Below are 12,911 nucleotides of genomic sequence, written 5' to 3' on the forward strand. Positions count from 1 at the left end.
TGGAGGTGGGCGCCTCCAGCAGGGTACCTTATTCTTGGTCAGGGTTTGTGGTGGATCCTAAGTAAACTTCACAGGGAGCTGATCTCCTGGGCTAGGCTGGGGAGCAGGCAGGAAGCAAGGAGATGGCAGGGAAGAGAAGACAGGCAGGAGTCCCTGTGAACAAGCACAGTGCCTTGCACTTGGAAGGTGAAATGGGGGACAGCAGGCTGTGGGGTAGAGGTGATGTTGCAGACTCATGGGGGAGGACCCTGGAGCTAGCATAGGGGTGCAGGAGGCATTTTTATACGTTCCTTGGCTGTGAAAGCCGCCCCTCTTGTGTGGTTTGGCACATGGTCTTCATGCTTCCTGCCCAAGTCATCAGGACCATGACTTCCTTTTTCCAAGCAGTAGCCCCAGAACTTACAAACAGCCAGTGACTCCCCACTTGCCAGAAGCTCCATCCCAAACTCTGTCTTCTCCTCCTCCCCACCTGAGGGCCCTTCCTCTTTTACCTGGGTCCTGCCTGCCTTCTGATGTCCAGCTGAAGTCTTGCCTCCTTCAGGTAGCCTTCCCTGATCACCCTACTTTCGCTGATTTACCTCTCCTTGGAATTTCATAAGCATCACCATCTATACCTACCTTCCACTTGGCCTCTGCACAGTGCGTCTACCTTGTTAGATGTTCACCCTGTTCCCCTGGTTTTCTCCAGTGGGCCAAGTGGGCAGCATAAGGACCTTGTACTCCACAGCCGGGAACAGTGCTATACCCCAGGTGTCTGGTTGCAAGGAAACTTAAGGAAAGGGGATTTCCCACGAGGGCAGGGAGACTCCTAGGAAGCCAAACATAGGGTGTACCCCAGTCATGATGAAGGAGGCTGCTATTGCTCCCCTCGCCCAGACTCTCCAGGTCTTCGTGGTCTCAGCCTCTCTCTGTACATCCACATCTTTCTCCTCATCAGCCTCCTCTGCTTTAGGCCGAGACGTGCGTTTTGAGGCTCTGGCTTCAAACCCTGTGAGTCCTGGGCTCAGAGGAGTAAGACTGAGGCCCCACTCCTGTGGGCTGGGGGAGAGGATCTGTTTGATCCCTGGGTCAAGGGACTTCCTGGTGCTATCACCAGAGGTCAGCAGGGCAGAGTCACATGAGCTGTGCAAGGGCTGGGATTCTGAGGAGTGTGCTCAAGTCCTCCAAGGAGGGAGTGGGGTTTGGAAGAAGCGGGGTATTTCTAGTACAGGAAGGGAGATGTGTGATAAGGGCTGATGGCCCGCAGTGCCAGGGCCGAGGCTCCAGGTCAGACCCTTCACTTCTGCTCCTGCCCTTTCTGACATACTTGTCACAAACTGACTGCAGACTTCCCCAAATTCTGTTGACTTTTCTCACTTGCTCACAAAAGTAGGTGAGAGGTGCCAGAAGTGCTGGAAAGACCTGAGTTCTAATCCAGACCTGCCATTTACTGGCTCCATGAATTTGACCCAATGACAAAAGATTTCTGAGTGTCCTCATCTGCAAAATTGAGGTTACGGAAATAGTGGTGTGCAGTTGTGTGTGGTAGGAGAGAGTGGCAGTTGCAGGAGCTGCTGGAGGTGAGGGTTTAGCCGAGTATTGGCACCCATGTGGTAGAGACCCTGAGAGGCAAATCTTTTACTGTTTTTACATCACATCATGATGTTATCAGAATGGCAGGCCATTGAGTAATTAGCAATGTTTCTTTTATGCTGACACATAAAATAGATGCACCTTATAACTAATGGCATCCTGCCTACATGCTAAGTTGCTCGGTTGTGTCTTGACTCTTTGTGACCCTATGGACTGTAGCCCACCATGAGGTTCTCCAGGCAAGGATACTGGAGTAGGTTGCCAAATCCTTCTTCAGGGGATATTCCCAACCCAGGGATCAAACCTGCATCTCTTATGCCTCCTGCATTGGCAGGTTTGTGTGTGTGTGTTTTACCACTAGCGCCACCTGGGAAGCCCAATGGCATCTTAGAGTTGGTGAAATAACAGTATCAGTTGTGCTGATCTGAGGCAAACAGCAGTATCACTGGGTAAAAATGTCCTCACCTGCCTAAAGGGGACAGACTCCTTCCTTTGGCCAGCTGCTATGAGGTTAAAATGAGGCCACACCTGAGGTGCCTGCCCCTCACCTCCCTCCCACTGCTGGGGCAGAGGGGGCTTGGGGCAAACAGGGCTGTCCTGAGCTGGGAGCTTGTTTGTTTATCTGTGGAGAGGGAGGCCTCTGCACCGAGGGCCAAGTAAATATTTGTGGTTATGGATTAACTCAAGTTCCAGGCTGTCATGGCGGCAGGAGGGCAACCTTGCAGTTTCTCCGTGGCCCACCCCAGTAAGTCCCCTTCGAGGCAGGTCTGTGACAGGGGCTGGAGGAGGGTGAGCCGGCCTGACGGTGAGAGCTTCTCGCCAGGGTTTGAGAAGCTGGCTGGAGCTTGGCGTAAGAAGTTGCAGTTCTGCCAGCAGCCAGGCCAAAGCTCTGGTTGGCCTTCCCCGGGCTTGGGTGCCATGGTTCCCAGGGGCCTTCTTTGCAGACTCTGAGGGAGGCGGGAGCTGGCCGAGGGCCTCCAGACCTCAGCGCCATCACCAGAGGCAGCCTGGAGCCCCGGGGTGCCCGCCCCACCCCCACCTCTACCTCTAAACCCTTTAAACAAAAGTCAGAACTAGCCTCAGAGGGAGTCAGCAAAGGTGAGAGGTCAGCAGGGAGGGGGTGCTGGCGGGGCACCCCCTCAGCCTGGGGGGCAGTGGGGCACCTAGGTTTCTGGCCTGAAGTGCTATGTCTGTGGCCTTGGGGCGCGCCTGGTGGTTTGGGGCGGGGGTTAAAGTTCCAGGCCTGGAGCCACGCGGGCCTGAGCTCAAGCACTAGCTCTTCCACTTGCTGGTTGGGAGTGTTTGATGAGTGACTTCTCTCCTGTGAGCCTCAATCCCCGCTCTGGGAAATGGGGTGACACCGTGAACACCTATCTCTTGAGTGGTGGTGAGCCTTAGCTGAGATAATAGGAGCCCGTGGTTACTGATCATTTGGTATTCGCAAACCTATTCAACAGCTTTACGTAGATTAACTCGTTTAATTCTCACAAGAACCATATAAGGCAGAAATACAGCTTTCCCATCCCTTTTACAAATGAGGAGACCGAGGAGCAGTAAGGGGTCTTGCCCAGCAACCCTGTCCTGGAGCTGGGATTCGCTCTGACTTGGTGACCCGCCCTCTGAACCAGGTACAAATGGCTTGAAAGGCACCATGAGTGTCCAATAAATGTTAGTTATTACTCTTGGCCTGGCCTGTAGATCGGCAGAGGCGCCAGACCCTCATCAGGGGAGGGCACAGACCCTTCTGTGCCAACCCCTTTGATCTTCACTAGGTTGCTGCCCCTCCCACTTCCTCTCTTCACCCTGCAGACTCAGGTCGTGTGACCTTAGCTCTGTATAGAGAAGCGGACGGAATAGTGACCAGGGACCCCTGACCCCAGCTTCTGCCCTGGCTACCAACGCGCGGGCGCGCACACACACACACACACACACAAACGTGCATGCGCGGGAGGCTTGTTCACTCAGCTCCCACGGTGGGGGGAGGGGGTGGCGGTGGGTGGAGTGGGGGCCGGTGGGGCTGCTGGAAGCTCAGAAGTCTTCCTCAGACAGGTGGCTGCAGCTTCAGAATGTGGCAGCTTACAAGCCTCTTACTGTTCATGACCGTCTGGGGAATTTCCAGCACACCAGCTCCTCCCGGTAAGGCCGTGCTCCCCTTCCCTGCTCCCTGGCACCCTCTTCATACCTTTTGCCACCTCCTCTGAGCCTCAGGGTGAGGTGAGATGAGCAGGGAGGACCTGACTGGGGGCAGAAGCAGCAGGGAACCCGGGGCCTGAGGACTGAGCTGGTGGCCGGGAGCCCCTGGGGGCACGCCCTTCCTCCTCCCCAGGGCGGGGCGGGGTGGGGGGGGTGGGGGTGGTCACACAGTCCCCCGGATTTCCCTCTCCACTACTCACTCCCTCAACTGTGTAAACTCCAGGCCCAGCTGCCACCCATACCACCCCAGGGCAGCCTCTCCTCCTAAAATGCTCATCTGCTGCCCTGCCCCAGCTGAGGCCAGAATGCAGGGGGCCGGGAGGCCTGTGGGGGAAGTGAGCTACCTGGGTTATTAGGTGGGCCATTCCCCCATCCCCTGGAGTCACAACAGGCTGTTTCTTACATTTCTGCCTCTTCTTGAGCAGCTGGTCTGCCTGGGGTGCCTTCCTCCCCACCTCCACCCCTGGTCCATGTGTCTCCTAAGGCCAGACTCAGTTCCAGCACATCTTCCTTCCCTGAGGATGCCCTTCCGGGCCACGGCATCCTGGGGCCTCTCTTCCACACTCCCCAGCTTTGTCCCTCCACCCCAGCGATCCCCCTGCATCCAAGGCAGACACCTTTCAGAACCTGGGGGGTATGGTGGTGCTCCCTGGGTGGCAGCACTGCTGTTCAGGTGTTCCCACCCAAGGGGGAGGGCACAGGGAATTCATCATGGGGTGGGGGAGGGGAGGGCAGGGAGGCTGCAGGGAGGCAGTCAAGACTGGGCGCCACAAGGGGTACTTGGAGGACAATGAGGCCCACTTAACTCTGCACTTGAACAATACCGAGAGCAGTGAAAGGAGAGCAGTGAAAGTCGCTCAGTAGCCTCAGACTCTTTGTGACCCCACGGACTATAACCTGCCAGGTTCCTCTGTCTGTGGAGTTCTCCAGGACACAATACTGGAGTAAGTTGCTTTTCCCTTGGCCAGGGGGTCTTCCTGACCCAGGAATGGAACCGGGGTCTCCTGCACTGCAGACGGGTTCTTTACCAGCTGAGCTACCAGGGAAGCCCAGTGATAGCAGTAGCACATGGCATTGGTCACTGGCTGCTCATTTCTGCGCCAGGCACTGTGCTACGTGTTTTACATGATTATCTCATCCTCAGTTTTTGATGAATAAACCAAAGTGAACAGAGGTAAAGGCTGGCTCAAGGTCACATGGAGATTGGGTTGGGTTCCGAAGGTCTGTCTGTCTTAGCGCACGCACCCTGAATGGTCAGTGTCCTATCCTGAGATGGCTTGTCACCTACTTCGGGAGAAGGAGGAGAGCAGAGGAGGAGGGGACCCAGGATGCAAACCTCCCCAGGGTCTCTCCCCAGTGGGGGCCCCTCACGGCAGTCCCCCCACCAAAGTCAGCTCCCCATCCCCATCCCAGACTCAGTGTTCTCCAGCAGCCAGCGTGCCCACCAAGTGCTGCGGATCCGCAAACGTGCCAACTCCTTCCTGGAGGAGCTGCGGCCCGGCAGCGTGGAGCGTGAGTGCTCAGAGGAGGTCTGTGATTTCGAGGAAGCTCGGGAGATTTTCCAAAACAAGGAAGACACAGTAAGGCCGCCCGACTGGGTGTAGAGCATGAGGCTCAGGGGTGGGACCTAGAGGAGCAGCCTGGGGCCCTTGAGAGGGGGGCAGTGGACACCAGTCCCTAAATAGCCTTACGATCTTGGTCAGGGCACACAGGTCCAAGAAACAGAACTCTGCAATGAGCATGAAGAGTCTGGGGAAGCTTTGGGCTGGGATTCCCACTCAGTTCCACTGGAGGTAGTTCAGTCCCTGTTCACCTACAACTGGCCACCATTGCCTCCCCTCTTCTCTCTCCCTGTGACCAAAAGGCCACCACCTCTGCTTCCACACTGCACCTGCTCATCAGGTGACACAAGACTCTGATGTCTCTGCACACATACTCACTCTGTGCCTCAGATTCTCCAGGAGTGATTTCTGGTTGCTCATGGGATCTAAGGAAAGGGTCTGTCCTCTTTGGCCCCCAGAGCTCCGTGGTGGAGACCCTGAGCCAGTAGAGTGCACTCATTAAGAGAGATAGCTTCCTGATAGAAGGCTGAGACCCCCTCCAGCTTCAAGAGCTCACTTTAGCTTCTAGGACCTGGGAGTTGTGCCACCACCTGGGGGCCCCTCAAGCTGTCTGTAGGCATGCCCTCCCATCCAGGGCTTTCAGGGTTGAAGGGGGAACTCTGGGTGGCTTCTTCTCTTGCCCTCCTCCACCACCTCCTTGACTATATCCCCACGGACTCTTTCCTCAGATGGCCTCCTCTGCAGATGCCTAGATGGCTTTCTGCAGGCATGGCCTGGGCACATCACACCCACCTAACCCGGGTCTCCAGCAGTGGGGCCTGTGGCCTGGGCATCAAGCCCAGCATCATCAAGCCCATCTCAGGGAATGGTGGTCCCAGTCCAGCAGCAGAAGTGCCACCAGGACGGTGGTTCAGTCACTAAGTCATGTCCAACTCTTGCGATCCCATGGACTGTAGCCCGCCAGGCTCCTCTGTCCATGGGGTTTTCCAGGCAAGAATATTGGAGTGGGTTGCCATTTCCTTCTCCAGGGGATCTTCCTGACCCAGGGATCGTACCTGGGTCTCCTGAATTCCTGGCAGATTTTTTTTTACCGAGTCACCAGGGAAGCCCAAACCTGGTTACAAAAGCAGACTTCTTGAACTAGCAAGCTGGGTCTCACCTACAACATCCTGGGGTCACTCAGCTCTGAGCACAACGGCTCAGGGAGACCAGACAGGCTGAGAAAGGAGGGAGGCGGCTGCAAAGGGACAGAGCAGGCACGTCGGGGGTGGGGAGCTTCTGGGTCCCTTCCGCTGCAGTGGCTGCTTTGGTGGCAGCCAGCACCCAGAGCAAGCTTCCAGGGCACGGGGGTCAGGTGTGGGATGTGAGGTGGAGATGGCCAGAGAGGCAAGGAGGAGCCTGGCATTTCTCGGGATACAGCTGCCTACCCGCCCCCCACCCCCGGTCCCGCTCCTCCCGGGCTGAGGGGCTTGACCCCTCCTTGTACGGGATAATCGCTCCCCTGCCCCTTTAGATGCTGCCCTGCTGGACCTGGGCCAGCTCGGGGAGGGGTTCCAGGGGCTCCCCATTTACACAGGTGGGCTGACGGGCCCTGATGCCGCCCCTTCTCTCCGCAGGTGGCCTTCTGGTCCAAGTATAGCGGTGAGTGCGCTCCAGACCTCGGGCCGCCATACCTGCGCCCCTCGGGGGTCTCTGGGTCGCTGGGGGAACCGGGAGCGGCCCGGCGGCCCGGGTGACGCCCTCTTCACCTCGTCGCAGACGGGGACCAGTGCGAGCACCGGCCCCCAGGGAGCCCGTGCGAACTCCCATGCTGCGGACGCGGCAAGTGCATCGATGGCCTGGGCGGCTTCCGCTGCGACTGCGCGGAGGGCTGGGAGGGCCGCTTCTGCCTGCAGGGTGAGGGGGCGGGGGCGGCGGGGCGGGGACTCCCGGGCCCGGAGCCGGCCGGGCGCTTAGAGCCGCCGCGCCCCCGTGGCGCCCTCCTCCGTGTCTGCCCAGAGGTGCGCTTCTCCAACTGCTCGGCGGACAACGGCGGCTGCGCGCACTACTGCAGGGAGGAGGCGGGCCGGCGCCACTGCAGCTGCGCGCCCGGCTACCGGCTGGAGGACGACCACCAGCTCTGCGAGGCCAAGGGTGAGCGCCCTCGGCGGGGACCGCGCGGGATCCCCGGCCGGCGAGCGAGCCACCGGGCTGAGGCCTGGGCAAGGGGGACGGGAGAAGGCGGGTGTCCCCGACGGGGGTCGCGGGCGTCCTCCCCGCTCTCTCCTTCGCTTGCCCACCTTTCTCCGGGCGCCACCGCTCACCCTGGGGACGCCTCCTGGGGCAGCAGCACAGAGGTAGCCCCTCGGCTGAGCGGACGTGGAGGGCACGCCTCCAGCACCCTCCACATCTATCGTGTGTGCGCTCAGTCGTGTCTGACCGCGACCCCATGGACTCTAGCCCACCAGGCTCCTCTGTCCCCGGAGTTTTCCAGGCAAGAGTACTGGAGCGAGTTGCTATTTCCTTCTCCTGGGGATCTTCCCAACCCAGGCGCTGAACCGGAGTCTCTTGCGTCTCCTGCATCCGCAGGCAGATTCTTCACCAGCTGAGCCACCATCTTGGATGGCTTTATATCCCCCTTTACCTCTGGCTTCTCTGGAGAGAGAGAGCAACCTTATTTTCTGTTTTCCTCTTTATACATTTTGATTTCTATCAGAGTTATATACTTACACAACACTCGGAGTTTGGCAACTCTTCACACGAATTTCAACAGGTTGTTCCTCAGTGTGGATCTTTCATTCACCGTGTAGCACCTTTTTCATGTGGAAATTCACATCTTCCACTTCTAGGAACATTTCTTTAGTCTTTTCCTTGATGGCTTGACCTTCCTGCGTTCTCTGTTCTCTGTTTCTGCATCTTCTAATCAAATCTCTTTCCCCTGGGCTGATTTTCTAGTTTTATGATCTTTCTATTTTCCATCTCTTCGATTCTGTGTTCTTCTTTTGGGGAACTTACCACGACTTATAGTCCAGTCTTTTTACTGGAAAAAAAAAAAAAAAAACAGAAAATCTAACTTTTTCTTTTGAAGTAATTAGAGTCACAGGGAGTTTCAAAGAAATGCCTGGTGAACCTGTTGGCCAGTGGGCTTTTCTGTGAGACCATCTGAAGGCTCAAGTCACTGACAGAACCCTTTTGCCCAGATTCTTAGGTCTTTTGGCCATTTTCTGAGAGGAATCATGCGAGGGTGGTCCCAGCCTGGCTTGCAGCCCCTTGTGGGGGTGCAGGGGGGAGGAGCTGCATTTGCCGGGTCTGCAGGTGTCTGCATGACTTCCTCTGGTCAGCCTTGAGTGTCAGTCTTTCCTGTGGCGTCTCCATTGAGTCCTGAGCTCACAATCTCTGGTTCACCCTCTTCAGAGAATACACCTAGGTTCTTCTGTGGGGGTCAGAGAGGAGAGTCAGGTCACTGATGAGGGGTTGAGACAGAAGCCTAGGGCTCTAGCAGTTTCTTTGACAAACTCTCAACATTCCTGCCATGCTACCTGCACAGCTTCCTCAGTCACACATGGAGGCTTCCTGGGCATCTCTGGGGCTAAGCCGCCTGCTACTGCATCTCCTACTACTGGCTGAGGTTTCGGCTTTCTCAGACAACCAAGTCAGTCGCCATGTCCCTCAGCTTCTGGAATTTTGTTGCTGTTGTCTCATCTCCATTTTCTGTCACTGTCCAGTCTCCCTGCTGGTGGCTTAGCCCTTGCTCCTGCCAGTCTGAATCTCTCAGCCCAGTGTGAAGGGCCCTGGCCTCGGTTCTGCTCTGTGCTCTCTCCTCCTGGCAGAGGACCTCACAACTGTGCTCAGAGTCACTCTGAGGCTCTCCAGGAGTGCCCACCTGCTCCTGCCCATAAGTTCTTACCTCTGTTAGGAGCTCGGTAACATCCCAGCATGAGACCTCACCACGTGTCCCAGGGATTACTCCCAACAGCCCTGGGGTGCACTGAACCCCCAGAACTTGAACAAACGGCCCCAAGGCCAGACCACTGGGTAGAGATGCTGCTTGGCCTGACTCTTGCCATTAAGTGGCACTGTTTGTTAACTGGGTAACTGACCTGAGGGGCTGTGCAATTTGATAGAACTATGTGTCTAAGCATCATTTATCCTACAAGGCAGCAAATGAGGCTGCTGGCAGGAGGTGGACAGACATGGGGGGCAGTCTTGGGAGCAGTGCCTGGCAGGCACTCAGCTGCTTTCTCCTGCCTTCAGTGACGTTCCCTTGTGGGAGGCTGGGGAAGCGAATGGAGAAGAAACGCAAGACCTTGAAACGTGACACAAACCAAGTAGAGCAAAAAGACCAGCTGGGCCCACGGATTGTCAACGGGCAGGAGGCTGGATGGGGGGAGAGCCCCTGGCAGGTGAGAGGAGCGGCGGCAGCTCACCATCTGGGTCAGGGGTCACTGAGCCCAGTTCCTGTTCTGGAGACATCAGTGGGGAGGGAAGTGAGCCTTTGGTTGGGGTGGGGGAGGCAGTGCTAAGGGTAGAGGGTCCCAGAGAAAGACGGCGCTAACTTGATGAGAGAGGGGCAGTTGGGCAGGGTAGAGTGGGCACAGGATCTGGGGTGGAGCAAGCAGGAAGAAGTATAGCTTTAAAAGCAGCTGGAGAGATAATGGTGTGCTGGTGGTGTTCCAGGCAGTGGCCTGGCTGAGGAGAGCAGTGTTTGCATAGCAAAAGGCTAGGAGGGAGGGTTGACCCCTGAGTTCCTCTCCAGCTTCCCCATGTAAACTCACACTTACCTGATGTCTGACTCCCAGGCACTGGGGATTAGGGTCCCCAGAGATCAATAACCTGGGGACTGGTAGGTCGTGGGGATTTCACACCCCCAGGAGGGTCAGGATCCTAAACACACGGCAACCCAATGGGACCAGAGCTGGGATGGCTGGTAGGACAGGGGTTGAGGAAACCTGGAGGGGGACCCCCAAGGCCTCCTGGGGGCCTCAAAGGCTACCCAGAGGACTCAAGGCCCAGTCTTAGCCATCAAGGGTAGAAGAACTCTCTGCATGCTGCTGAGGGTGATTATAGGAACAGCATGGGCAAACGTGGGGAGATACCCTGGAACAGGCAAACTCTATCAAACGTGCAGAGGAGAAAGTGCCCAAAAGTCCATGCTTGTGTGACCAGGGAACCCAGGAAAGACCTACTTATGCAGCCAGTGCGTTGAGCTTGAGAACCATACCTAGGGCTGTGCCAAGACCCCGGAGGCCTGAGTGGAGCTGTCAGAAAGTTGTGCTGTGATGTCACTGCCCGCCCCCCGCCCCCCCACTTCCAGGCAGTGCTGCTGGACTCCAAGAAGAAGCTGGTGTGTGGGGCAGTGCTAATCCACATCTCCTGGGTGCTAACGGTGGCCCACTGCTTGGAAAACCGCAAGAAGCTCATCGTCAGGCTCGGTGCGGGCTGGAAGCAGGCGGGAGGGTGGCTGGGTTTGGGGAGCCTGGTCTCTGGGTGGCTTGAACCCACGCAGAAGGCATCTGGTGGGAAGAGGGCTGTGTGCTCCCAGCCCACCCCTCCCATAGTGGGATTTTAGACACCATGACACAGGCTCGGTTTGCACATAAGGGGTTCTCTTTGAATCTGGTGGCCAGGTGTTTATGTTTGTGTGTTTGCAAGTGAGGGGGTTACACACATACTTGTGTCTTCACTCTCACTGTGTGGAGCAGGCTGTGTGTATATATCTACAGCATCCTTGGGTGCAGAGACCCAGAAGGCATCCACAGGGCCTGGTCTCAGGGCCACGCTTCACACAGATTGACAGGGACCGACTGTGCAGTTGGGACCCTGGCATCTGCCACAGCAGCCAGTTGCTCTCCTGCAACAGCCCAGGGCTCCCCGAGCCTGGACCCCACTCTATCTATTCCTGGGGGTGGGGCTCTCGCTCCAACCATCATGCAAAAAGAAGGAAAAAGATATGTATTGAGAATGACTGACCAGACCCTCGCTCTCTGCCATTAAGTCCAGCACAACCAAAGGCCAGTGGCCTCCCGTGGGGCTGGGCTTGGAATAAGAGCCCCACCCCCACTTACCAGGAGCTTTCTGCTTCGCCTGAGAAGACCTTGTGTCTTGTGTGTGATCCACATCTTTCTTCCCTGGTTAGAGCCTGTGTCTAGCTGGCCCTCCTTCTCTGGGTCCTGCTGTTCCTGCCCTGCCCCCACCTCAGCAGGCACCCCATTTTCTCTTTGAGGTTCTGATCTATGTCCCAGGTTTCCAGGGAGCTTCCCTGCTGACTGCCCACTGCTGGTCACTGCCCAAGCCTCACTGCTGCATCTCTGAGCCAGTCCTGAATTCAGACCAGTGTTTGCCCCTTTAGGATGGACACTCATGGGCTGTTAACTTTGATAGGGACCTGAGGGACAGCCCTGTGTCCCAGGGCCTGCCAGGGATGCATGGTGACCACTCCCACTGTGGACCCATTCCCTGCCATTCACGAGGGCCTGCAGGAGCAGGGCAGTCCTGCTAGCTTCATCGGGGCCCCTGGGGAAGGAAGTTTTCCCAGGCTCACTCTGACAGCCCCTCTGCCCTGCAGGGGAGTATGACATGCGGCGCTGGGAGAGCTGGGAGGTGGACCTGGACATCAAGGAGGTCATCATCCACCCTAACTATACGAAGAGCACGAGTGACAATGACATTGCCCTGCTGCGCCTGGCCCAGCCTGCCACTCTTTCGCAGACCATTGTGCCCATCTGCCTCCCAGATAGTGGCCTCTCTGAGCGCAAGCTCACCCAGGTCGGCCAGGAGACTGTGGTGACAGGCTGGGGCTACCGTGACGAGGTCAAGAAAAACCGCTCCTCCGTCCTCAACTTCATCAAGGTCCCCGTGGTCCCGTACAATGCATGCGTCCACGCCATGGAAAACAAGATCTCTGAGAACATGCTGTGCGCCGGTATCCTCGGGGACTCGAGGGATGCCTGTGATGGCGACAGCGGGGGGCCTATGGTCGCCTTCTTCCGTGGCACCTGGTTCCTGGTGGGCCTGGTGAGCTGGGGCGAGGGCTGTGGGCGCCTCTACAACTACGGCGTTTACACCAAAGTCAGCCGTTACCTTGATTGGATCTATGGCCACATCAAAGCGGAGGAGGCCCCTCTTGAGAGCCAGGTGCCTTAGCATCCCCTGTCACTTGTGTCTGGACCCCAGAGGACACCCTTGGATAGGGGCTGGATTGTTGAATGGCAAGATGTTGGACATTAAAAAGGGCTTGCTGCAAGCACACCAGCTACGGCTCTGTCTTTTCAACCTTTTTCTGGGCTGTTCTGGAGGGAAGTATTTTTGGAGCATCTACTGCGTGTCCCACACTTTATGAACAGAGTCTTATTTAACTCCTACAGCACCTGTCTGGGGTAGGAAGGAGCGTATCCGAGGCTTGTGGCATCTGAAGCTGGTAACCTGTAGGAGAGCTTGCTTAATGAAAAAGAATACAAAATGGGACTATAAAACTGAGAACCCCTTCCAGGGCTTTGGAAGGAGTTTGTGTGAATCAGGGGTCCTGATCCAGAGTAAACCCACCTCTGAAGGTAGAGATTGCAGCTCATATTGTAGGGGAAGAAACAGGTTCAGGAAGTTTTGCTT

The 12,911-nt window shown here is 56.8% G+C and overlaps 1 protein-coding gene across 4 annotated transcripts; it reads left to right on the forward strand.

The window, feature by feature from the left end:
* Positions 1-2,287: 2,287 nt before the first annotated feature.
* Positions 2,288-12,531, forward strand: PROC (protein C, inactivator of coagulation factors Va and VIIIa). 4 transcript variants are annotated; one of them, XM_065927951.1, is made up of 8 exons: positions 2,288-2,317; positions 3,622-3,708; positions 5,179-5,345; positions 6,944-6,968; positions 7,086-7,460; positions 9,561-9,709; positions 10,621-10,738; positions 11,872-12,531. In XM_065927951.1, the coding sequence occupies exons 2-8, from the start codon at positions 3,639-3,641 to the stop codon at positions 12,447-12,449; spliced, it is 1,482 nt and encodes a 493-aa protein (XP_065784023.1). In that variant the 5' UTR covers positions 2,288-2,317; positions 3,622-3,638; the 3' UTR covers positions 12,450-12,531. The 4 variants fall into 4 exon arrangements, with proteins under 4 accessions (XP_065784023.1, XP_065784022.1, XP_065784025.1 ...); XM_065927950.1 differs by lacking the exon at positions 2,288-2,317 and adding an exon at positions 3,064-3,200 and having other exon boundaries at positions 3,618-3,708; XM_065927953.1 differs by lacking the exon at positions 2,288-2,317 and having other exon boundaries at positions 3,583-3,708; positions 6,944-7,008; positions 7,043-7,245; positions 7,326-7,460.
* The last annotated feature ends 380 nt before the right edge of the window (positions 12,532-12,911 follow it).

This window comes from Muntiacus reevesi, chromosome 3 (genome assembly GCF_963930625.1).
Source record: "Muntiacus reevesi chromosome 3, mMunRee1.1, whole genome shotgun sequence".
Taxonomy (NCBI): Eukaryota; Metazoa; Chordata; class Mammalia; order Artiodactyla; family Cervidae; genus Muntiacus; species Muntiacus reevesi.